General features: G+C 50.7%; 1 protein-coding gene across 4 annotated transcripts in view; it reads left to right on the plus strand.

The window, feature by feature from the left end:
• SUSD6 (sushi domain containing 6) overlaps positions 1-24,101 on the plus strand; it is a 93,938-nt gene extending 69,837 nt beyond the window's left edge. For all 4 annotated transcript variants that reach the window (XM_033434217.2, XM_012531657.3, XM_033434274.2 and 1 more), the window contains 4 exons: positions 13,351-13,548; positions 14,513-14,651; positions 17,827-18,245; positions 20,221-24,101. In XM_033434217.2, the coding sequence (XP_033290108.1) occupies positions 13,351-13,548; positions 14,513-14,651; positions 17,827-18,245; positions 20,221-20,246 (782 nt within the window). In that variant the 3' untranslated portion in view covers positions 20,247-24,101. The remainder of the gene's footprint in view (positions 1-13,350; positions 13,549-14,512; positions 14,652-17,826; positions 18,246-20,220) is intronic.
• Positions 24,102-24,702: the final 601 nt, after the last annotated feature.

Below are 24,702 nucleotides of genomic sequence, written 5' to 3' on the forward strand. Positions count from 1 at the left end.
CTTTCTTTTTATTAGTAGTAACATGACTTTGCATTTTGGGACTGGAAAGGTCCTTAAAATCTCATTTTATGGAAGAGGAACCCAAGACTTTTTCATTCCTTAGCTATGTAGTCAGGGCCCTCCCTGTTCTGGCGCCAGCCTGATTTTCTCAATTTCCAGCCATCTCCTGCTAAACCTGCTGCTTTCCACAGACACACACACGCACGCACACGCACGCACACGCGTATACACACACACACACACACACACACACACACGGCCTCTTCTTGCTCCTCTGCCTTTGCTGCTCATGCCCTTATCTTCCCCCTTGCGTGTTCTTCCCCCTTCCTTTAGCCCAGTCACAATCCTATAGTCACAGTCTTTTATCCCGTGGTCACAATCCTGTTTCCCCCTAGAATTGGAGTTCTGTTATCATTTCTTTCTTGCTTTCTCATCTCTTCCTCATTGGATTACTCTTTCTTTAGAACCTCTTATTTTAGCCCATAGTGATTTCTAACATGTGTCTATTGTGATTATTTATTAGACAGTAAGCTCCCAGAGGGTAGGACCTATATCTTTGCCATCTTCCCAACCCTCCTTCTCGCATTGCCGGCTACAGTGCTTTGGTGCTTAGTAAAAACTTGTTGAAAAGGGCTTCTCTGGTGGCACAGTAGTTGAGAGTCTGCCTGCTGATGCAGGGGACGCGGGTTCGTGCCCCGGTCCGGGAAGATCCCACATGCCGTGGAGCGGCTGGGCCCGTGAGCCATGGCCGCTGAGCCTGCGCGTCCAGAGCCTGTGCTCCACAATGGGAGAGGCCACAACAGTGAGAGGCCCGCGTACCGCAAAAAAACCCAAAAAAACAAAACTTGTTGAAAGAATGAGTGGATACATGTAATCCCTACGTGAACTCTGGGGGATAAACAGCGTAGATGTTACTATTATTATAAGGTACTTGGGGCTCCTCATCTATCTCCCCAAAGAGTCTGAAGTCTCCTCAGGGACAGAACTGTGTATTATTTGCTCTTGAATTTCTAGCACCAACCTGGCACATTGGTAGGTGCTCATAGATATTTATTTGTTACATTGAGGAAGGCATTCCTATTAGGAGAGTGAAATGCAGAGAGAATAAGAATCAATGCTTGCAAATGTTTTTTACCTCTCTTCTGGGTGAAAGTCATTCTTTGGAATACAAAAGATTATCTACTGAGGCACAGAATGGGTGAGGCTGCAGCAGGCAACGTCTTCTGACCAGGAATCTCGATTGGTCAGTCAAGAGTGGCTTGCCAGGGTCAGGGGTCCAAAGACCGAGAGAGGCCAGGGGAGGTAACAGGAGCGTGGGCCTCAGTGTGACAAATAAAAGCATGGTTGAGACTCTGTCTCCAAAGCTTCCGTAATCTCTCTTGGGGTCGCTCTGTTTAACGATCAAGGAGTCGGGACAATATGTCAGAGTCAGGCTAATAAATACTCAGGCTAAAATCAAAGGGGAGGCCAGTCCCAGATGTGTGAGAAAGCACCTTGGGGGCCAGGGGCCCTGCTTTGGACCTGACAGCGGGTTTGAGTGGATTCACAGGAGGTGAGAGGCTCTCCTGTCTTCCTTGCTGCCTGGGGAGAGGAAAGGGATCTGCTAGGAGTACCCTGGCTGCATCTGGTCCAGAAATTTAGAAAGATCCACAAGTTGAAAGTAGGGAAGAACAAACAAACCTCTGGGCGGATTTGACTCCTCACCGCCTTTGGTCAGCTAATGATAGCGCAGGCTGATAAGTTCCCCTTCTAGGAGATGCAGAGGAAACCAAGAAGGCCTGACAAGCTCCTTTTCCTGTGCTGGTTATGTGAGACGGGGTGGTTTAAACAGATGAAGTGTTTAAAGAAGAGAATCCCATCCCCCACAGGACGGAGAAGACTCTCCAGATGAGTGGACTCTGTAACTTTTGACTGTATCTTCCCATGGTCCATTTGTCACAGTGTTCCTTATACTTGTTGGTTCAGAGGTGATAAAGACAAGACCCCTAGCCCTAGCTTCATTCCCCATGCCACCCACCCCCCTCCAAAAGAACAGCTTTTCCCTTTTATTATTTCCTTTAGTCTCGTGGTAGGGTCAGCCTGACACAAGCCCCTACAGAATATACAGGGCTCACTTCGTGGCCTGCCTGAGACTCGTAGTCTGTTATTTGCACCTTGTCTGTCACAGGGAGACCCAGTCACATCTGTTTTTTCAGGAAAGATTATTCAGGCCTTTACCCCTCAATTACTGGTGAGTGTTTTTCAAAGAAGTGTGGTGCTTGCTGGTTTTAGGCCATCCCCCTAGCTGATTTCTGCCACCTCAGCTGATTTTTGCCACCGTCCGTGGGTAGAGTTTATCGATTGTTTCCTTTCATTCTTTGCAGTTGTGTGGGCCTCGGTAAGTAGCAGTGGCTTGTTGAGCACCCAGCATAAGCAAGACGCTGCCTGACTCACTGTTTGGAGGTACACGGCAGAGGAGGCTGTTTATTTTGGGCTTTGGCAGAGCTGCCCCAGGGATCCTGTGTATTCTGGGCAGCTGGCAGAAGGGCAGCCCTCTATCTACTCTAGCTCGCGTCCCTGTTCTGCATTCAGTCATGCATCCCTCTTGGAAGGCTTGTGTTCCCAGCTGAAAATGCCCCCATACCCTCTCCCACTTGCAGCTTTGGGATCTGTACTCCTTAAAGCGCTCCATTGTTTGTAATGCTCAGAGCTTAGTGAAGGACACTGTCTTGCCTTCCCCCCACCACTGCTCTGGAAAAATGGGGCCCCACTTGAGATACGAGCTGAGTCCTCTGGGCACAGGCAAACTCACCAGTCCACATTCTTCTCCAAACAGGAATTACTATAACATTTGTCAGATGGACCCCACCCCCATGCTATACTTTTGTAGGTCTTGGGGTAAGTTTTTCTGGTGGCATCTGTAGACGGGGAGCTTCCCTATAATGGGGGGAAAGGCAAGCCAGAGTTTGAATCCAGACTCTACTACTGGGTGGCTGTGTACCCTCAGGCCACTGCTAAATTGTTCAGAGCCTCACTTTCCTTCCTCACAGGATGGGAGAATTGATTAGGATGGCGACTTTAAAGTGCCTAGTGTAGCACCTGGTGATAAATGTTAATTCTCTCAGTCACTTCCACCCTGTTGGGCAACAGAGATCTCTAAATTTATTTTAAATTTAAATTGGTGTTTCTTGAAGGCCTGCTGTGTGTGCCTGGCACCAGACTTGGCATGAAGCATTTCCATTAGATGGCAGAATTGGAAATGAAACCACAACTCTGAGCTTTGTACCCAAGAGTCCAACCCTGTTGTAAACTCCAAGCCCGACTCCTAAGTTAATTATCACTCGCTCATCAGTTATCCTTCTGAGGTTGGACAGTGCCTTAAGCAGCTGACTGGGGCCTTCCTCCAGAGGACCAGCCTACCTCCTCCTGGAGGTGAGGAATTCTGAGGGCGAGAGCCGACTCGTGTGCAACTTCCTTAGATGATAGGATGAAGATGAGACCAGGAAGTAGCAATTGCTGATGAGGAAGAAAATAAACATCTGCTTTCTCTTAACCCTTTAACTACCACTCTCAAGGGAACACAGTATCATTCTGTTAATGCCTGTGGAATGGCCTGGCTCCCTAGCTCTGCTTGTGTCCCAACATCCTGGGGGCGGGGGCGGCAGACAATTGTGGGCGCTGCTCTGTAGGTCACTGCATTGGGTGGGGGGCTTTAGATGCTGCACAGCCCAGGCCTGGAGCAGCAGGAGAAGGCGAGTGGTCATCCTGCCTGCCCGTTTTATAGCAGTCATACAGTTTAGGGGTGGGGTAGGGCGTGCAGTCCCAGCTGACAGCATGTCCCCCAAGTCCCTGAGCTGTGAGAAGGGGTAACAGGCCATATGGAGGCCACTTGTCAGCCAAGAGCAGCCCAGTCTCTGCTGAGAAGTGGGGAAGGGGCTGGCATATTACTGAGCTGGAGGAGGAGGTAGCAAAGCAAGCCCCTCCAAAGTATTCATCCTTCTCTGCTCTCTGCCTGTCCTCTCTCCAGATATCCAGAAATTTCTGAAGCAGTCCTTTTTCTTTTCTTTGCCAGAGTCTTTGCCCTGCCCCATTCCAAAAACCAGAGGTGGGAATTGAGTTTACAATGTGAAAATAAATGTAAAGAATTTATCAGTGCCTACTGTGTGCCAGGCATGATGCAAGACAGTTTCAGGTACACAGCTTCATCTGTCCCCTCAAACACTTTACGGAGGTGGGTATTGGCTGTCAAGGAGCAAGGCTCAGAAGAGCTCAGGCAGTTGACAGGGTTGCAGGGCAGGCCCCTAGGTCAAACCCAGATTCATCCATCAGACCGTGCTCTGACTCTCTGTGGCCCTGATCCTGGTTGGCTGGGAGAATATTTTCACTGGTAGATGCCAACTTAGAGAACATGAGATGTACTATGCAGAGGGAGTCTCTGCTGTAAAACCGTGCAGCTCAGATTGGGACTTGAACCCATGTGCCAGGACTCGAACCCAGCCTAAACCGAGATTGGGACTTGAACTCACCGTCTTTTAACTGAGATCACACACCTGGTTTCAGGACTTAACGAAGCTCAGTTTCTTGATGTCTCCTTGCAGAAAGAATTCAGTGAGAGACAAAGTGATGGGTAAGAAGTGGATTTATTTAGAGAGAAACACACTCCACAGACAGAGAGTGGGCCATCTCAGAAGGCGAGAGGCTCTGGAAATATGGGGTGGTTAGTTTTTATGGGTGGGGTAATTTCATAGGCTAATGAGTGGGAGGATTATTCCAACTATTCTGGGGGAAGGGGCGGGGATTTCCAGGAATTGGGCCACCGCCCACTTTTTGACCTATTATGGTTGGCCTCAGGACTGTCATGGCGCTAGTGGGTGTTACCATTTAGCTAATGCATTACAATGAGCGTATAATGAGTCTCAAGGTCCACTGGAAGTGGAATCTTCCGGCGGCATCGTGGATCTGGTTAGTTCTAACCAGTTTTGTCTTGTCCTGTGGCTGTGTCATTCTTTTAAAGGTTTGTGCCCTGCCCCCTTCCCTCCTGTTTCAGCTGTTACCTGCTCCTGACTTATCTCAAATCGGAAACCATGTGACCCTTTGCATTTACAAACAAGGTAGTGCCTTGAAATGTGGGCAAAATTTTCCAAGTCAAGTCAGCTTTCTACTAAGCGTCTACTCTCTGCCAGATTCTGTGCCGAGTTCTGGGAATACAAGAATCAGAACAGGAAGGAGAACAAATGCTTGCCCTACAGCTTGGGTAGGTGAGTGGGTTCATGGAGAGGTGGGGGAAGGACTGACCTGTGAGAAAATAATTGCAGAGACAGCAATACAGTGATGTTTATAGAGAGGTGTGAGGATGTTAGGGGAAAACAGAGAAGGAGTAATAAAGCTGCTGTTGATTGAGCACTTGGAGTGTGACAGGCCCTTCACCGGGTACCTTACCTGCATGATTGTGATGAATCTGCACAGTGCCCCTGTGAGGCACACACCTTTAGTGTCCCCATCTTACAAATGAGGGAACTGGCGCGTAGGAAGATCTGCCTGAGCCCACGTGGTGGGAAACTGTCAGAGCGGTACACACCCCGGGTGCTCTCACTGTAGGCGCAGGCTGGTAATCTCTACCCTGTGCTGCTGAGTTCTCTTTGGGACAGTGTCCTGGAGCAGGTGACCTTGGAACTGAGTCTTGAAAGATGGGCTGGGTTTCAGTTGACCCCGTTGTAGTTTCAGGTCAGGGTTTCCAGGCAGAGGATTAGCACTTCTTCTTTCAGAATGACTAGGGACTTTGATGGCTACTTCCAGGTGACAAGAGTTTTTATGTTTGGGGCAGGGTTCAATAAAGAAAATGTTCTTCCTTCTTGTGGGCTCTGACCTGCTGGCTGGCATGTCCCCTCTCCTGTGAGGTCAGGGGAGTGAGGGACTCAGGCCTAAGACAAGAGGGACAGGCTCTGAAGCCGGACCCACTTGTGAGCTGCCAGGCCCCCGGAGCAGGGCTTGGGCTGGGCCCCTCTCAGGCAGGTGGTGCTAGGGGCCTGCGAGGAGCTGTGGGGACAGCCTAAGCCGTGGTGGCTTCTGCCACTGAGCCTCCACCCCGGCTCCAGGGCCACACCCTGGGAAGGGCTTGAGCACCCCGCAGCTGGCCCTCCTCCCGGCATGTGGAAAGTTCTCATGAGAAAAGGGATCCTGGCAGGACAATGGGCTTCCTGTCTGACTGCTAGGAAGGTTTGTCTTAGAGGAGAGGAAGGTTGCAAATGGCATGAGAAATCCTCTCTTCCCTCTCGCTGCAGCCTGTTTTAGACTTTTGACTATTTGAGTGGGGTCAGGAAGGCAGAAAGCCAGGGAAAGCCATGGACAGAAGCAGCCCTTGGTTCTCTCTTGAGTTAACTGACCTCTGCCTGCCTGGTTCTCTGACCTCACCACGTGCCCAGGGTAGGAATCTGCCCTGATGCTGGATGCAGGAGCCTCTGCACAGACAGGATGGTTTTCCTGGAGCCTCTCACACCCTGTGCTCAGTTCAAAACTGCGGTGGCTGTAGGACTTTTATGAAGGAATCTCGGGAGGTGGTGAGGCTGGCCGTCCACCCAGCTTACACAGATTTGCCAGTGGCAGGCTCGGAGGCCATCTGGTTCAGTGCCTGTGTGTACTGAAACTGAGTCCCAGAGAGACCAGTGTCCACGGGCAGCACCCAGATTTGTCTTTGTCACTGGGCTCCTCTCTCTGTGGCTCCCCTTCCAAGATGCGGGTGTGGGAGGAGAAGCTGGGCTCAGCACCCTTGCTGCTGCCCAGGGAGTGCCGTGGAGTGGGCCCCACCCCTCCTGGCTTCAAATCCTGACTCTGCCTCTTACCTGCTGGGTGACCTTGAGCAAGTTTCTTAACCTCTCTCACTCAATTTGCTTCCCTGTATAATGTTATAATAATGTTTCTTACAGGGTTTCTGTGAAGTTTAAATGAGGTAAACACGTAAAATGCTTAGACTGGTACTTGGCATATAGTCGATGGTCAGTGACTAGGAGCTGTAATTACTGAGATTTCTAAAGGAGACCTCAGAAGGAACCTTTAGACTGTAGTCAGATGTGATACCCCATCCCCCCTTGCATTTGTCTGGAATGCCCAGTACCAACTTTCTGGGGAGGTTTTCTTGAGGAGAATCATCTCCCCTTTGAACTAGCAAGCTCACACCTTTCACAGAGTAGCTAGATGTTCCAAAGGCCCTAGGCCTAGTCCATCGGGGGATGAGCCGCAGAATGGAGCCTGGTGTCCTGCCCTCCTCTGCAGGCCCACCGTGGCTTCGTGGTCAGGCCTGCAGCTCAGGAGCCAGAGCGCCTGTTGAGTCATCTAGAGATGTGGCTTGGAGCATTGTTCTTACTATAAAATGGAGAAAACATAGTACCTGCTTCGTGTAAAGAGAGAGTTCAGAAGAGTGCCTGGCACACGTAATGATGCTGTTTGCAATAATTATTATTTTCCTTGTCTTACGTGCAAAAAGAAATCTGCACGTTTGAAATCTAAACTTTTTCTTTTCTTTTCTTTTCTTTTTTTTGCTGTTTTTGCCTTGCTTTTTCTCTGGCTCTCTCTGTTCCTAGCAAACCATTGAGAGCTAGAAGTAGAAATTGGACCTTCATATATCAAGAAAGGGCTTTGAGAGCAAGCACATAGACAGTGCTCTAAAAAGCAACCTGCAGGGACCCTCAGTGCTCCGTGGTGTCTTCATCTGCTGCTAGCCTCCTGTCTCACACTCAGTTGTGTGGTCTGAACCCTTCCCACTGTTCTCAGCTCCCTAGCACCTGTGCCGTCCTGTACGATGGCCACTAGCCCCAGGTGGCTATTGAGAACTTGAAATGCGATTAGTGTGGCTTGAGATGTGCTGTAAGTGTTGACTTATTATGAAAAGAATATAAAATATCGCATTAATAAATTTTTATATTGATTATGCGTTGAGCGATCAAAAATGTATTTTGCATATATTGGTTAAATAAAATATATTATTAAAGTGAATTTCACCAGTTGTACGTTTTCAATGTGGCTACTAAGAAAATTTAAAATCACCTGTGTGGCCGCATCATATTTCTGTTGGACAGTATTGTGCTAGGTGTGTGCTTTCCATCCATTCCTTCCTCCCCTTTCTCCCGTTTCTCTTTGCCTGGGCTCTCACCTTCCTCTGGTCACCAGCGGTTCTCAGATGAACAGAAAAGATGTCCCTACCCAGAAGGTCACCCCAGGCCAACAGAAGAGCTCACCTTTGAACACTTCCTTCTTTCCTTTACATCAGAGTTGGCTGTGCGTGTGTCCGTGTCCTGTAGACTGTAAACTTTCTGAGGGCATGGTCCTGTCTCCTTTACTTCTGTGGCCCTGCTAGAGCGTCTTGTGAGGAGAGGCTCGCTCTTAACTGTTTGATGGAGTTACAGCCACACAGGGACACGTCTGATAATGCCTCAGCCGTGTCCCTGATGGCCACAGCTGCCGTGTTGGTGTGGTGGGTTTGGGGGAACCACTTCCTTCTCCCCTGAATTCCCAGGGAAGCTTTTCTCTGGCCATCCTTTGAACACCTTCACTGAGCACCTATTTCTCTGTGCTCAGTTGTGTTCTCAATGCCAGTGCACTGGTTTTGGTGTAAAACGACATTATTTCAAACCTGCAAGTGAACACTGACACAGTTTCTTAAGCCCTCAGGCGCTGTGTGTGGGAGTATAGTGTTTTCTTGATAAGTGACATCAGATGGACACCTCTTAGGTTGAGTCTTTTTAACTGCCGCTAGGTGTTTACATGTCTGCTTCCTGTCCTCAAGCTGATCTTCACACTCCCTACGCCCCCACACCTCGTTTTAAAGGGGCTCAAGTATTTGTTCAGTTTGTTAAACTGAACACTTTGACCCCAGGGCCATTCCTGGAGCTTGTTTTGATTCCCTTGTTACGGAATCTTATAAGACTTTGTTTTGTCTTTAATTTGTCTCTTCTTCCTAAAAGTCTGGTCCCCAAAACGGCAAAAGCAAAACACATTTAGAAGTGCTGACTGGGGGTTCTTGTTGGTTTCTGCTAATGGTTTTAGGCTGCGGGGACTCTGGGGTAGAAGTATCAGCCAGATCGCCTTGCGTCTCCTCCGTCTGCACCCTCACCAGCTGGTCACATGGTCTCTCGCTCAATGACTGCTGTGCTCCAGGCACTCTGCAGGGCCCCCTGGAGAATTACCTCGCTGCTTCCTGTGCTCACTGGAGGCCTAAGTGGGTGTAAGAGATAACAGAAAGTGGAGAAGGAAGCTAAGGAGAGCTAATTGATTTTTTTCTGTAAAATTTCCATCTTCTGGCTTTTCTCCCTCTCTTTTTGAAATTACGCAGCTTTGCCAAATCAGATGAGTTCATTGTCTTCTTGGGACTAGGAACAGAGCTTGAAACTCCCCCTGCGGACCTGGGGTTGTCCTAGAGCACGCCTGATTAAGTCAGCCTCTTGCCCAGAACAGGGGCTTCCGGAAGCCACTGAATGATTTATTTGCTCTTCCTGATGTTCTTCCCGTTCCTGTGAACCCCAGGCGTCACTGAGAGGGTCTCTCCAGCACCTGCTCTTTGCCACGGCTCTCCCACTCTGCTCTTTGATTGGGCAAGAGGGCCATGTTTTTTTCCTTATGTCCTCGGCGTCTTAAAACAATCTTGCCTTTTTCTGACTTTTCCTTCTAAAGGCCTCCTTATTTCTTCCTCGGACCTGGGGCAGTCCCTTTGTGACGCTGAACCTAACGTACTGTAGTTTGTTTCCTTTGTATGATCCTCATAGACAAACATAAAAGAACTTTTGTCCAGTTTATTTCACCCTGCAAGGGCTGCTCTACAGCTGACCTACCCTAAAAGCTCTCTCAGCTTCTGTCCATCTTATATCAAATTCAGCTCCTCTTGTAATTCTGCCCATGGAATATAGTATAAACACCTCCTGTTGCAGCCAAGGCCCCTCTACGAGATGGTTTCATCACAATATTATTATTACTACTGCTACTGTTACCATTATATTTTATTTATTTATTCATTCGGCCAAGTTTTCTTATGCAGCCGAGCTAACCTAGGCTACTTGCTGCTCTCTGGGCTTCATCTACACGGTCCTGCTTTGGCGCACTAGCTTCAAACCACCACCTCCTTTCCTGCTGAAATCAAGCCCCATTGGAAATGCCACTTCCTCCGCGAGCTGTTCCCAGCCGTTCCCCACACAACGTTGGTCTCTCCTGCTCTGAGTTCCCTCTCTTGTGACACTAATCCCTTTCTTTGATGTGTATTAGAATAAATCTGTGTGGAGTATCTTTGGAGAGAGGCACTGAGTTGACTAGGAAAGGAGAAGGGCTTATTTTCCACATTCACCCTCTTCCTTTTTGGATTTTGTACCATGTGTATGTTTCCTAAGATTTTTTTTTTCTATGAAGGTATTATCTGCATAACAAAGGACCCAGTCTATAAAACGTTAGAAGAAGATATTGGAGAGTATGTTTAGGAAAATGTCCTTAGCCAAGACACAAAACCCAGGAGCCGTGAAGAAAACAACTTTTAATATATATGTGTTGGGACTTCCCTGGTGACGCAGTGGTTAAGACTCCAAGCTCCCAGTGCGGGGGGCCCGGGTTTGATCCCTGGTCAGGGAACTAGATCCCACATGCATGCCGCAACTAAGAGTTTGCATACCACAACTAAGGAGCCAGCGAGCCGCAACTAAGGAGCCCACCTACCACAACTAAGACCTGCTGCAACCAACCTAATTAATTAATTAAAAAATATATGTGTGGACTTACTTGTCATACCCCTATTTGGCTACAAGTACCTGAAGTGCTTATCTTTCTATCCTTTTTCAGAGCATAGCACAATGATCCCTACACAGTAATCAGTAAATATTAGTTGAATTGAAATAGAATTGTAAGTCGCCTCTCTGTAGACCTCATTTTTTGCACGTAAAAAATGGGTGCCAGGTGATGTCCAGGGCCCCTTTCAGAGATTCCGTGAAGATGTGGGCTTTATGGGCAGAAGTACCCAGCAGAGCGGGAATGGTTTTAGAATGAGCAGCCCTTCCCCTGGGACTGTCTTCCCCAGCACACTGGACCTGTAAGTGGGTCCTGCCTGTTTTCAGGAAGTGCCCCCCGGGTGCTCATCATTAATTACCCTGAGGAAATGAACCAATTAGACACAGCCCAAGGAGAGCCGGGAGAATCTGTGGCAGGCTTGTTGCCTTGAACAAAAGAGGGTGAGTGTAAAGGGTAAAGCAGTTTGCTGAGGTTCCCTTGGAAATCCAGCTGGCCGGCTCTTTGAACTACTTGGCCATAGTTTAGAGAGGCGCCAGAAGGAATGTGATGCCTGTGTCTCCCTCCTGTTCAAGACCTTGGGCGAGGTGGGTGGTGTGGGAAGAGTCTAGAGGAGGAGGTGTGTGCTTAGAGGGGACTGAGGGGGCTTATTGGGCTCATCTGCCGGTTTCAGAGAGGCTGCCTAGACGTTTCTGGATCCCTGTGGACCTACCCCAGGGTTTTAACAGCTTTAAATATGGAGTCTTTTCTCCTAGTCTCAGTGATCAGCAGCCCAAGGGCGGGGAGCCACCATCTCTTTTTCGACTTAGTATCCACCCCACAGCCTGGCTGGCAGTCATCTTGCTTAATAATAGCAGGTTGAAGGGAAGTGGCATTTGGTGAGAGAGTGGTGGGTGGTCCCATGAAGGGAGAGCACCTTTTCTCAGACAGTCAGAGGCTCCAGGTCTGTTAGAGGAAGTGAAGAAAAGAAACCCAGCAGTTCTTATTCTCATACTGATGTCCTTGTGGTAGTCACGATGGGGACAGGGTATTTGTCAGCAAAATCAAATGTCCTTTAGAGACTTTCATCTTTCCTGCCTTGGTAGGTAAGGCTTGTGGTAAGTTGAAGTTTGTCGGTGCCTGGCCACCTGCCAGCATGTCTTCTCCCCCAGCCCAGCCTTCTTAACAGTGATCCCATAGTGCCCCTCCTGTCCCCTCCTGTTTTTGCTAGGCATACCCCATGATCCATTGCCTGGGGACTTCAGTTCTGTAGTGTCTGTCCAGGCTCAGAAGGGGAGGCTGCCTGCTCCCTGGGCTGCTCAGGCCTTCCGGCTCCTCTGATGTATTACTGCAACTTACCTATACACCAGCGTTCCCACCACACTTAGGTACCACTTGCCATCTCCCTAACTGCCCTGTTCATAGGGGAGGCAACCTTGACATATATGCACTCCTTAAAGGCCTGCTCACTCCTAGGGTGGAAGCAGTGTCTGCTGGTGGGAAGAGCACAGGTTTTACAATCGGAAGCCCTGGCTCTGCTCCCAGGTCTGCCTGACTTGGCTAAAAGTCATTTAACTTTTGTGGGCCAGTGTCCTCATCTTCAAAGGGAGAAATGATAACTACCTCACGGAGTTGTCAGAGGAATAAATAAGATAGGAGGTCAATGAAGGTGCTTTTAAAGCTAAACAGTCCTACCTGAATGAAAAATAATGGGCGTTACCGTGGGATAGAGACGAGTGATGCCAGTGACCGCTCTAGTCAGGGAATGGGTGGTGCATGGGGGCCTGGGAAGCCTCCCAGGAAATGCATCAGAAATCCCCTCTGATGCCAAGAAGTCACACTTTTATCATGCGAAGGAATCCTTTCTGGTACTGATGTTGGAAACAAGGCTGATGTTTCCCCTGTGCAGGTTACCAGTGTTTTATCACCTGTCACTCTGATTCGTTGTGTATTTCAGTAGGTTTTATTAAAACCACATTATGCGATGCATTATTTCATTCTTTTTCTTGGCTGAGTAATATTCCATTGTACACATGTACCATGGGTGGCCCTGGAGATTATCATACTAAGTGAAGTGAGTCAGGGAAAGAGAAAGACAAATATATATCACTTTTATGTGGAATCTAAAAGAAAAAAAAAGATACAAATGAACTTATCTACAAAACAGAAACAGACTCACAGACTTAGAGAATGAACTTATGGTTACCGGGGGTGGGGGGGGAAGGGTGGCAGGGGGAGGGATAGACTGAGAGTTAAAAAAAAAAAAAGAATACACAATTTGTAATCATAAAAGAATAAAATGCTGGAAAAGCCCCACATGCGCTAGATCTCTGCGAGTTCAGCTTTGTCGAAGTCTACTGTTCAGTGATGGATGCAGTTGTCCTAAGGCGCAGTGCTGGGGAGGGAGGGCGAGGGGAAGTGCTGCAAGCAGCCAAGCTTCCCCTGTTGCCAGGGCGCCTCCCTCTGTCATTGGCAACCTGAACTTGCAGAGTTTGGCCAGCTGCCTTTCCAAGGGGCTGGCTCTTTGCTCCTGGTGTGTTTCCTGCTGAAGCCCTCAGAGCTGCCCCCTCTTTGTCGCTGACGGCAGTCTCGCTGGAAAACCTCACCACTGTACCTCTGCTCTCCCTGTCTTTGCAGTGTGTTCCCTGCCCCCGGAGCCAGAGAATGGTGGCTACATCTGCCACCCCCGGCCCTGTAGAGACCCCCTGAACTCGGGCAGCGTCATCGAGTACCTGTGTGCTGAAGGCTACATGTTGAAGGGTGATTACAAGTACCTGACGTGTAAGAATGGCGAGTGGAAGCCAGCCATGGAGATCAGCTGTCATCTCAACGAGGGTCAGTTTGGCGGATGAGTGAGGGGTGCTGCTGGGCTCCTGCTTTCTTCTAACTCCCGGGAAGTGGTACCCGCTCCCTCTGGAGCACCCTGTGCTGTGGGGCAGCATATGGCCCTTCAGATGCCCTGCAGCCTCCTTTCCTTTGGGATTTCACGTCTCTGTGAAAGGCATTTGGATTGCTGGTGCGTGTCCCAGTGCATTTCAGCCGAGCTACCGAGGCATCTGCTGTGCTATGTAAAGTCCCTTTGATGCACCGGATCTCTTGTTTGCCTAGCCCAGTGCCGGTGACCTCCGACTGTGTTCTGCTAACCCATGAGCACGGTGCGAGCACCTTCTGTAGTGTCTCTTTTATATTATTTTTCCTTGAATGGAAGTGGACTGTTTTGTCACGGAGCTGCAGTCCAGCTGGCCAGAAGACCTATCCCCCTCCGCCTCCTCCTGTCATGCATGACAGGAAATCCAGCTGTCTGCGGGAGAGTGTGTCATGCAGCCATCTTTGTGCTTTCACTCGAACTTCAAGACCGTGACACCCCAGAGAAGGGTGGGGACAGGCCTGAGGTTTACAACTAAAGCTGCAGGATCTTAGAACAGATTGTTATTACCGCCCTGTTCTTATAAATTTTCCTGCCACATGGGTGGGACTTCAGATGGTGGAATGATGTGTGCATTTGGATGGTTCATGTCTTCCAGCCTGCTCTTAAGGACAGGATCAGATGGGGTTTATAAAGGTAAGACCTCTAGGGAAGTGAAGTGAAGGGAATTTTAGATTCAGGAACAGAATAGGGAAATGTCCCCTTTCCCTGATGTAAAAGCCACTCTGCACCGTTACTCCAAAAGCGGCCCTGGCCGTACGTAGCATGTCTCAGCGTGGCGCTGTGCAGGGGGCCCTTGACAAGGTCAGCCGTGGGGCTCACGTTCCGTGTGTCAGGGTACAAAACACGTCTGATGATGGCTTGTTCCCGTAGACAAAGACGCCCACACGTCGCTCGGGGTCCCCACGCTGTCCATCGTGGCTTCCACTGCCAGCTCCGTGGCGCTCATTCTCCTCCTGGTGGTGCTGTTTGTGCTGCTGCAGCCAAAGCTGAAGTCTTTCCATCACAGCAGGTGAGCCAGTGGCAGCGGGCGGCGTGCGTCACGGTGGAGGCTGGCCTTTGGCTGGCAGAGGGGTGCTGGCGGGCCTGCTGGCCTCTGCTGGTCTGTGTGCACCCGGGCAAAGGGGAGGGCCCTGCCGTGTGTTAAGCTTCCAGATGTGCCTGGCACTGTGCTTTTGCTTTGCATACATTGTCTTCATCCTCACAGGATCGTTGCAGATTAGGAAACTGAGGCTCAGAGCGGTTAAGTCATTCACTCAGGGTCCTCCCTCTAGGTGATGACAGAGGTGAGATTTAAACCCCAGTCTGTCCAACTCGAGTGGCATGTTATTTCCCCTACATCAATGGTTCCCAAAGTGTGGTCCCAGCAGGATCAGCATCACCTGGGAGCTTGTTAGGAATGCAGATTTTCAGGCCCCACCCCAGACCAACAGAATGAGAAACTCTGTGTTTCTCAGGCCCTCCAAGCGTTTCGGATGCAGGCTCATGGCTGTGAGCCACTGCCCTGTCTCCCTGTTCCCCTCTCCTGGATGCACGTAGAGGCACCTGTGGGAAACTAAAAACAAACGCCAGCACCTGGGCCTCCATCCCCAGACGTTCTGATTTCTTTAGTTTGGGATGGGTGCCTGGCATTAGTGGGTTAAAAAGCTCCCCAGGTGGTTCTGACGTGCAGCTGGGATTGGCAAGCACTGCACTATACCATACTAGAAACCGAGGAAGTGGTTTTCTTGCCTGCCTTTGTCACTTTCCTTATTCCAGGTGAGTGCACCAGCCACAAATCATCCCAGACTGGATAGGTGAGGTTGGGGTGGGGATGGCCAGGGGTGGGGACCTGGCCCCCGGTGGGTCCCTCATGGTGGACTCTCCCAGGCTGGCATGGCCCCCTTACCTGCTTGGGTTGCCCTGGCCCTTCCTCGTTCCCTCTGAAGAAAACAGTTTATGTCCATCCACAGCCCTTCCTCAGTGACTGTTGTCAGGCACAGGCACGAAGGAGCAGACTAAACTGCATTAACTCAAATGCCCCTGGTTTGGAATGCACAGACAAGGACCAGTTTAATATCTGTGTGTACTGTGTGTGTGATTCTTCTTTCTTCTTGTTATTTTGTTTTGTTTGGGGCAGGGGGTAGCAGCTATTTTTAAAGGTAGTTAAACAATTAGTAGACTAGAGAAGATTTGGAAGGGACTGTTTATTTGAAAGAATTGGCTACTGCCACGTAAAGTCAACTCGAGCTGTTCCTCATTTCTTCCAAATTAGGGATCATTTTCCCCTGGTAGTTAACTAGTCAGTGTGTTCAAAGTAACTGATTTTGCCTGAGAGGCAGGGAGATTTGGGTTTCATTATAGACCCTGTTTAAATTTTGTACATCTATTACTTTTTAAACCAAAAAAAAATGTTATTTTGAATAACGAAAGTTAAGCGCATGCCAGGATGCACTCTGCTTTCGGATGCCACCCCGCCATCAAAGTTTCCCTTCTTTCCAGAAATGTCTGAGCACTTTTATGAGTGCCACTTCTGTCATCCTCACTGTGTGTGTGCCATTTGAACTGGGTAGTACAGATTTTTATCTGCAGGTACAGGTGAGGAAATTGAGAACAAATAAAACAGTCCAGCAATAATAATATGGTCCAGCCATAGACCTTACGTGTCTCCTGGTGTGACACACAGAAGAGGACATGACATCACAGACAGTGCTGTGGCGTGTAGTGTTCTAGGCCGAGATTGGCCTGTTCTAGATTAAAAGAGATGCAAGAGACAGGACAACTAAGTGCAATGCATGATCCATAATTGGATTGTGGATGAAAACAAGACAGCAGCTGAAGCAGATATATTTTTGGGTAGTTGGGAACATTTGTATTACGGTATTATACCAATGTTATTTCCAGGATGTAAATATTGTTGTAGTTAACATAGGAAAAGAGGTTCTTGGGAGGTGTGTGCTAACTACTGTCTTAATTAGTAAGAAATAACTTATTTCCAGAATGGTTCAGGAATTCCCTGGTGGTCTAATGGTTAGGACTCTGCCCTTCCACTGCCGGGGGCCTGGGTTCAATCTGTGGCCTGGGAACTAAGATCCTGCAAGCCTCACAGTGACCAAAAAAAAAAAAAAAAAAAAAGCGCATGTATAAAAGTAATCCAGAAAAGAAGTATTTGCGTGGATAAATCTCCCAAACGTAATGTTATAATGTTGAGTTAAATACAAAGCCAGACACACACACACACACACACACACACACACACACACACGCACGCACGCATTTATTGTCTTTCCCATTCATATAAAGATCAGAAATATGCAGAAATAACTGGTGTTGAAGGATTCATGTTTAGGCAGTAAAATTACTAAAATAAAAATCAAAGGAACGATTTTCATGAGAGTCAGCATCGTGGTTGCTTTTGGTGGTGAGGCGATAGGAATGGACACGGCGGGGGTGGGCTGGGCGGTGCCAGCAGTGTTGTTTCTTGACCCAGCTAGGGCTTGCACTCCATGTTACCTCTGGAATAAGTCAGCTGTACATTTTTCGATGTTTGTCTAATATTTGTGTTATAATTCACATATTTTTTTAAGTTTATGAAGTTAAAATTAAATAAAAGGCAAGCAAAGTGGCTGAGTCAAAAGAATAAAATTCTTCAGTTTTTGAGTCCAGTGTCCCATTTCCAGACCACGGTGCTTCTTTTCCTCCTCCTCTTTTTAAAAGGAGCTTGACGGAGATGTCATTTACGTACCATACAGTATACCCGCGTGAAGTGCGCAGGCAGGGGTATATTCACGGGTATTTGTAGCCATCATTCTCCCACTTTCCTGTCTTAGCTGTGCTGAGTGAATGGCTTTATTTCTGGGTCTCTAGCTTCCTCGTTTTTGCACAGGACCAGAGGGCTAGGTGCCTGTGTACCCAGAGGTTAAGAACACAGTCTTTGGAAGCAGGTGGAATGGATTCACATCCTAGCTTCCTCCCTTACCAGCTGTGCGACTGGGTAGGTTACTTAACTACTCTGAGCCTCATCTGCATTCTTGGTCAATCTACCTGAAAGGACTCAGGTGAGGACTCAGTGGGGCAACGTGTGTAAAGCCCTTAGTGCCATGCCGGGTACCATAGTAAGTGGTCAGAAACGGTTGGTGGTGTTGATATTGTGATATTTACCTGTGCGTGTATTCTGATTCTTCCTTTGTCCTTCCCTACGGATGCAGGCGTGACCAGGGCGTGTCCGGGGACCAGGTGTCCATCATGGTGGATGGAGTCCAGGTTGCGCTGCCGTCGTATGAGGAGGCTGTGTACGGCAGTTCCGGTCACTGTGTGCCGCCCGCTGACCCCAGAGTGCAGATTGTGCTGTCAGAAGGGTCTGGGCCCAGTGGGAGGAGCGGGCCAAGGGAGCAGCAGCTGCAGGACCAGGGGGCCTGCTCCTCCGCAGGTGGAGAGGAGGAGGCCCCAGGCCAGCCTGGACTGTGTGAAGCCCGGGGCTCTCGGGGCTCAGAGACTGTGATGGTGCATCAGGCAGCCCCCTCTTCCTGGGTGGCCGGCTCAGGGAACAGCCGAGTGGCACACAAAGAAGCCCCAGATTCAGAGAACAGCGACATACAAAGCCTCACGTCGGAGGACTACACAGACGGTAGGTGCTCGGTGCTGACCGTAAGTTATTATCTGCTCAGGGTCCTTGCTGGAGTGAGGAAGGAAGGCGAACCTTTCTGATAATTGGTGTATCTGGCAGCAAAGAAAGATAATACCTGGGGTATTATCCTACAGAATAGAATTTTACCCTCGGAGCCCCAGGTAGGCCTTTGTTTGGGCTCTGTATAGGGAGGCTTTTCACTGTTGTCTGTGAATTTTAATAGGTTTGGAGTCTCCGAAACTATTCATGGCCTCAGGGATATGCTAAATCAAAGGGTAGACAGCCAGTTGGAGGTGGAGTGGGGCCTGTCCTCTTGTCATAATTTTTATGTTCCTGAAAGAACAGGAATAACAAGGAGGTGTGGGGTCTTATGACAGAGGAAACTGAGCCTGCCTCTCCCGGAGCATTCCAGCTGCTTCATTTTAAATGGGAGCATGCCAGGTCCCGTGCTAGTTGGTTTTCTTGCTCTGTGTCAGTCAAACCTCACAGTGATCCTGAGAAGTGGGTATTATTACCAGCCCCATTTTACAGATAGGGATACTGAGGCTCAAAGAGGTTAAGTCACTTGCCCATTGGTAGGTGGCTGAGCTGGGATTTGAAGCCGATGGATCTGCTCCCAAACTTGCGTTATAGCCCCATGGTGCCATGCTGCCTCCCAGGTCACTCCAGGTCCTTTGTGGCAAACCAGCCAGAGAACAAAATTGCCCCCTCCTGACACCTCTGCCTTTACGGGAGCCTGGAGAGTCGAACATCGGGATTGACTCTGTCACTTTAAAAAACATCTTTACGTAAAATCCCACTGTGGTTCAGGATGCAGACCGAATCTAGATGTTTCCCTTTAGAAAGTGAGGACTTCTATACTTACCAACCACCCCCACCACCCACCACCCACCCCCCCCCGGTAAAAGAGCCTTAGAGAAAACTCAGTTTCCTGGGAGTCCTGGGCACAGTTCATGTGTATGGTTTAGAATAGCTGAAAGCAAAGAAGTTGGAAGTTCTTAAGTGCAGATCAGGTGTAGGGTTTCCTGAGTGTCAGCAGCATGCCTCCTTTTCTCTTGGTGGGATGTAGAGCTAGGAAGGGGCCACTAAATAGGTGGCCAGGGTTTAAAGGTGGAAGCCAGTGACCCCACGGGCAGTCAGCTTTGCATATTGTATGTCTGCACGTATTGACACAAGCCTCAGCCCTTATCCTTCCTGAGGAGCCAGGGTGGTGCCAGCTCTTCTCCCTTCTCCTCCTTTTGCTCCCTTGCTTTGTCCCAGGTATTGAACAAGCGTTTCTCAGAGCCCCTCTGTGCCGGGTGCTGGATTAGGTTTCAGGTGTGATGGGAAGAGCTGTGAAACATGCTCTCTGCCCACATGGATTGTCAGTCAGTTGGGAAGATGAAGCCTATACTTGAGAAAAAATGGAACCAAGAGTGGTAGGGTCCATGTCAGAATGAGGAGTGCAAAAAAACAAGACACATAGGTTATCGAGTTGGTTGCAGGCTAAGCCTGAGCTGTCTGGGGCTGACAGTACTGAAGGAAGCCAGGCCCTTAAGGTGTCAGTCTAAGCCCGGTGACAGATGAGTCAACCAAGACCCAGAGACGGGGAGTGATGTACTCAGTATCACACAGCTGGAGGATGGCTTGAAGGAGGAGGTGAGACTTAACCAGGGCTCAGGAGCCTCATAGGGCGAGAATAAGGATAGAAAGAGAAGCAACTAAACCAGCATAGTTAAAGCAGAGAAGAGGGTTCAAGGTGGTAGGACCAGAAGGGGTTTGAATACCCGACTGAATGTTCAGATTTTGTCACAGAGGCAGAGGGAGAGATGAGCAAGGAAGGAGTAGAAAAGGGTGAGGGATTTAGGCTACCTAGAAGCCTGTGAACAGGGCATTTTATTTCTTTAAACATAGGATCCCTGCGACGGGGTCAGGTGTGCTGCAGAGTCACTCACACGGGCTAACCACTGTGCTCTCCGTCCTCCTCTGCCCGCAGATATCCCACTGTTGAAAGAAGCATGAGGGCTGCCGCTGGCTTCTCTCCTCTCTGCCCTCCCTCCCTCTCCCTGTGGGTTTGAGCACCGCGTACTCCAGCTGCCCTGCCCGGATACCTGAGCTGCCACCTGTGTATCTGTGTATCTCTGTATCTCTGAGGGCCTGCAGGCCCACCTTGGCTGGAAACTCAAGGAAGATTCTCACCATCTGCCTGCTGGACAGCTGGAGGAGCTGGCTTTTTGCCTGGCCCAGCCTTCCCGTCTGTGTCGGGGACATCGTTGAATGTGCTGGATTGAGCCCTTCCTTCCCCGAGCCCTCCGGGTCCGCTCCAGCGAGCGAGCGCTTGGGCGGCAGCCCCCGTGGGCCCGAGAGCGCTGCGTTTACTTGTGCCTTCCTCCCGCCCGTCCAGTGTCCCTGTCATGCGGGCTTGTTGCTGTCCTGCAAGCCTTGGTGGCGGCACTCTGCCACGCAGGGGGCCGGGCCTGGGTCTGGCCTGTCTCCTTCGGGGGCTGGCACCGCTGCCCTTAGCAGGAGCAGATCCGAGAGTGGCTCGAATTGGGGCAAGCGTGTGGCTCCCTTGGCCTGAGCTGTCCCAGCGCCCAGCTCTGTAGCTCAGAGGTGCCAGCGCCTGGCCCTGTCGAGTTTCCAAGAAGCATCCAGAAGATCCCAAGGGAGGGGAGGACGGTAGCTGATAATGATCGATCGCCTTCCGCATATGCAAGTTCTCACTTCCTCCTTCCAGCATCTGGCCTTCCTGGCACCGGTCTTTTCTCTTTCCCTGGAGCATAGGGGGGAGTTGCATGCGGCCTCCTGGGTTTGATCCTGCGCAGCTCCGGCTTCCTTGCCGGCCGAGCCCTGAGGCGAGTCATCCACGGGTCGGGAGTGTTGCTGAGATGCCATGAGATGCCCATCTGGTCGCTGGCAGTTGGGGCCAGTTGCCCTGTTCTGGGTTCATGGTGAGGGAAGGGGGCCTGAGAGGCGCCGGCCGACCGTGTCCCCAGGCAGCTGCAGGCAGCTCCACCCCGGTCCTGAGGGTCCTCCTCACCACAGTCACGTGCCTTAGTAACTGTGCCCAGGAAGCATCCTGCTGCTTGCCTCGCTGCTGCTTTTCCTCGTTCCACCCTCCCCTGCCGCCCCTCCGCTCGTCACAGCTGGCAAACGACTCCCTGGTCTTCCCGGCACCGGGAGGGCCCAAGACACAGTCGGCACACACACGCCCACCCCCACCCCCCCAGCTTGTTGGTGGAGATGGTTTGGAAGCAGCCTGGCTCCGGGGCCCTGCTGGGGCCGCTCCCTTGGCCGAGGGTCCCACACTGACAGGGCTGCTGCCTCTTCAGGAGATGTGGCACTACGGAGCGCGTGTTACTGTTTTGTTTCTGAAGCACCGCGCCTCCGCTCCGTCCCCCAGCCTCTGTCTGGGGTGGTGAAAATAGTAGAGCCCGATGTGTTTTCAGTTCCTGACCTAACAGGGTAGCTCCGGGGTGGCTGCGGGTGGCCTCCAAGAGAAGAAGAACGAATGGCCCGCCCTCAGCCTCCCGCCTCCACTCTCACACGCGCACTTTACTCCGGGCTCTGCCGGGGGGGGGGGGGGGGGGGGGGGGCTCGCCGCCCCTGTAGTCTTCCCTCGGCTCAGGTGAGGGCAGCGCCTGCTTGCGTCGGGCTCCTCCCCGCGGGAGCCCTCTCGTGCTGTGTGCCCTCAGCCCTGGCCCGAGAGCTGGAGGGAGGGAGATGGAACAGAGCAGGGCTGTCCTTGGCCTCAGAAGAGGCCGTTTTTGGAGACGTGCCTGCTGGCCGTTGCTGGCACGGGGCCCATCTGGAGGGCAGGGTCCCCGGCCCCGCCGCTTCACCCTGCACAGGTTCTGTTCCACCCACCGGCAGCCCTTGTCTTCCTCCAAAAGAGAGCAGGGACCAGTGGGGACCAGGGGGAGGCATCCAAAGTCTCATTGCTGAGCCTGCAGCTTCTGTTGCCCAATCTTCCAACAGCTGAATTCTAGTCTAGGATCTTTCTTTAAATGGAAGCTCTTACCTTTTTCTATCCAGTTACTCTGGGTTTCTCACCCAAGTTGCACTTTCTGTTTGCGGTATATTCAGCCACAGAGGTGACCGGCTTGGCCCGCCTGCCCTCTGAACCCTTCTTCCCCTTGGCCCGCCCGCCCTGGGGATCACAAGCCCAGACTTGCCACCCGGTAGGGAAGAGGGCAAAGTCAGGAACCTCCCTGCCACGTCCCCCACGTCACTGGCTTTGCTGGGGCCTCCCGGAGTCCCCCGGCCTGTGGGTGCAGAGCCAGCCTCATTGCTGCTGACACCCACGACGGCTTACCGCAGTGAGCTTTCTGCTCCCACATCAGCCATGCGCTGCTGTTTCTAGAGCTTCTGGCCTTTGTCCCTTGCGAAGGATCAGGGCCCCCCCACAGCTGCCTTGGAGTGGGGCCTGGCTGAGAGACAAGGTGGTGCTGGGGGCTGCCAGAGGGGCCTGGAGCAGGTGGGGAAAACTGCCCATGGTCTGGCTTCCCGGGCTCCCCTCCAGGGGAGTCCAGCAGAGGACTTGCCCAGGAGAACGGTTGGCACCAAAGGACTTTTAAAAAGGGGTGTTTTGTTTTGTTTGTTTGTTTTGCATACATGAGCTGACTCAGTGCAGGTTTTATATCCTGGCAACTTGCAGTCACATTCCAGTGACTTTCAAGGGCCAGTATGTGGTGAAAATTACTTAAAATTTCCATCCCTTTCAATGCCTTAGTTCAGCACGTAGGCTCTGTCTTTTGCCATTTTTGAGTTTTGTGTGCTATGCTCCCACTTCACTGGGTGTGAACCGTGAAATGGGCCGAGTCCTGGCCACTTTGTGAGTTCTTTTGGTTTTATAAGGTATTTCAGTGTACATCCTGCGAACACTCCATTTGCAAACAGAACTCACGTTGTCATCCCCATTCTTCCTGCCCTCCTCCGCTCCCCTTCCCCCAGCTTTAAAGCTCCGTGGAGAAGCTGGAGGGCAAGACAGACAAAGGTACACTTTTCCTGCTAAGTTAGTGGTGGCACAGGAATCCTAGCACTCGGCCTTTCCCCTCCCCATCCCAGAAGAGCTCAAACCACTTGCTTTCTACATAACAATGTCACTTCCATTCCCAGGGAACATCTTTACATAGAGAATGGAAAATGCTGCAAATATTTCTAGATCCTTGCCTGTTCCCCTCCTCCCCCCCACCCCCCACCTTGAGAATAACGGGCCCAGGAGGGAAGGGACGCGGGCTTGACAGCTTAATTCCAGATGTGCTTTGCTGAGGATAGAGGCTGGGAGCGTTTCTCGTGGAGCCTGCTAGGGCTCCTGGCTCTCAGCATCGGGCCTGTCATTACTGGTGTCCGGTGAGGGGCTCCGAGAGGATTTTTTTTGACAGATGGGCGCACCGAGTGGTAGAGTAGCCAGTTCCCCGGAGAGGGAAAGGCAGGCTCAGCTTTCCTGGGAAGCGACTCCTCTTAACCGCCAGTTGAAAATCTGGTAGAATCTTGAATGAGAACCCCAAGGCTGAGCCCTCTGCTAGGAGCTGGGGAAGATGCAGGGGCAGAGCACTCAGATCGCCAAGCAGGGAGGAGAGAGGGGCGAGGAGGGTTGCCTGGCAGCCCACCACACCCTGCCCAGGCTTCTCATCACACCACTATGGAATCTCTGCAATGGTTTCACATGACACACGCATCATTGACTGTGCAGGATGTCAGTCAGTTTGGGTTTGCTTTATTTTATTTTATATATATATTTTTTGGTATCCTGTACATTGCAGTGGGTGTGAAGATAGTATTTTAATATTTGTACAAAGTTTAATTTAATTTTAATTGTTCTATGTATATAACTGCATTTCTAAATAATAATAATTAAAAAAAAGTTCTTATGAAGGCAGTTGTGAGAGATGTGATCCTTCCAGAAAGTTTTTGCAGCAACCCTCCTATGGGCAGGAGCTCGTGAAGGGATGAAGCGCTAGCTCTGGGGAGAGAGGTACCTGGTAAGAGGAGACAGGATGAAGGTACAGGGAAGGGAGACCACAAACGTAAGTGGAAATACATCACTTCTCTTGGTTTTTTAGTGCTCTTAGTGTGCCCCCCACTGTGCTCACGCTGGGATTCGGCAGTGAGCAACACCGCGAGTTTGGGGCCTGCATGGAATTCCTAACGTATCAGGAAAGCACACAGTCACAACACTATGCAGTGATGGCTGTGTCACCGAAGTTATGTTGGGGGACGGCCAGAAACACCTTTAGGATGAGATGCCACGTGAGCTGAGACGCGAAGGGCCAGAAGAGTGAGGCTGCGGAGCAGGGCACGATGTGGGTGTGGGTGTGAAGGCAGCAGAAAAGCACATTTAGTTTGAGAAACTGAAAGGAGTCCAGGGCCGCCGCAGGCAGGGCTGAGGGCAGAGTGGCTCAGGACGGGCTGAGCGGGGTAAGCAGAGGCCAGTGGTAGGAGGCCCCGGCCAGCCAAGCTGAGAAGTTTCACTTCA

Source organism: Orcinus orca, chromosome 2 (assembly GCF_937001465.1).
Source record: "Orcinus orca chromosome 2, mOrcOrc1.1, whole genome shotgun sequence".
Classification (NCBI taxonomy): domain Eukaryota; kingdom Metazoa; phylum Chordata; class Mammalia; order Artiodactyla; family Delphinidae; genus Orcinus; species Orcinus orca.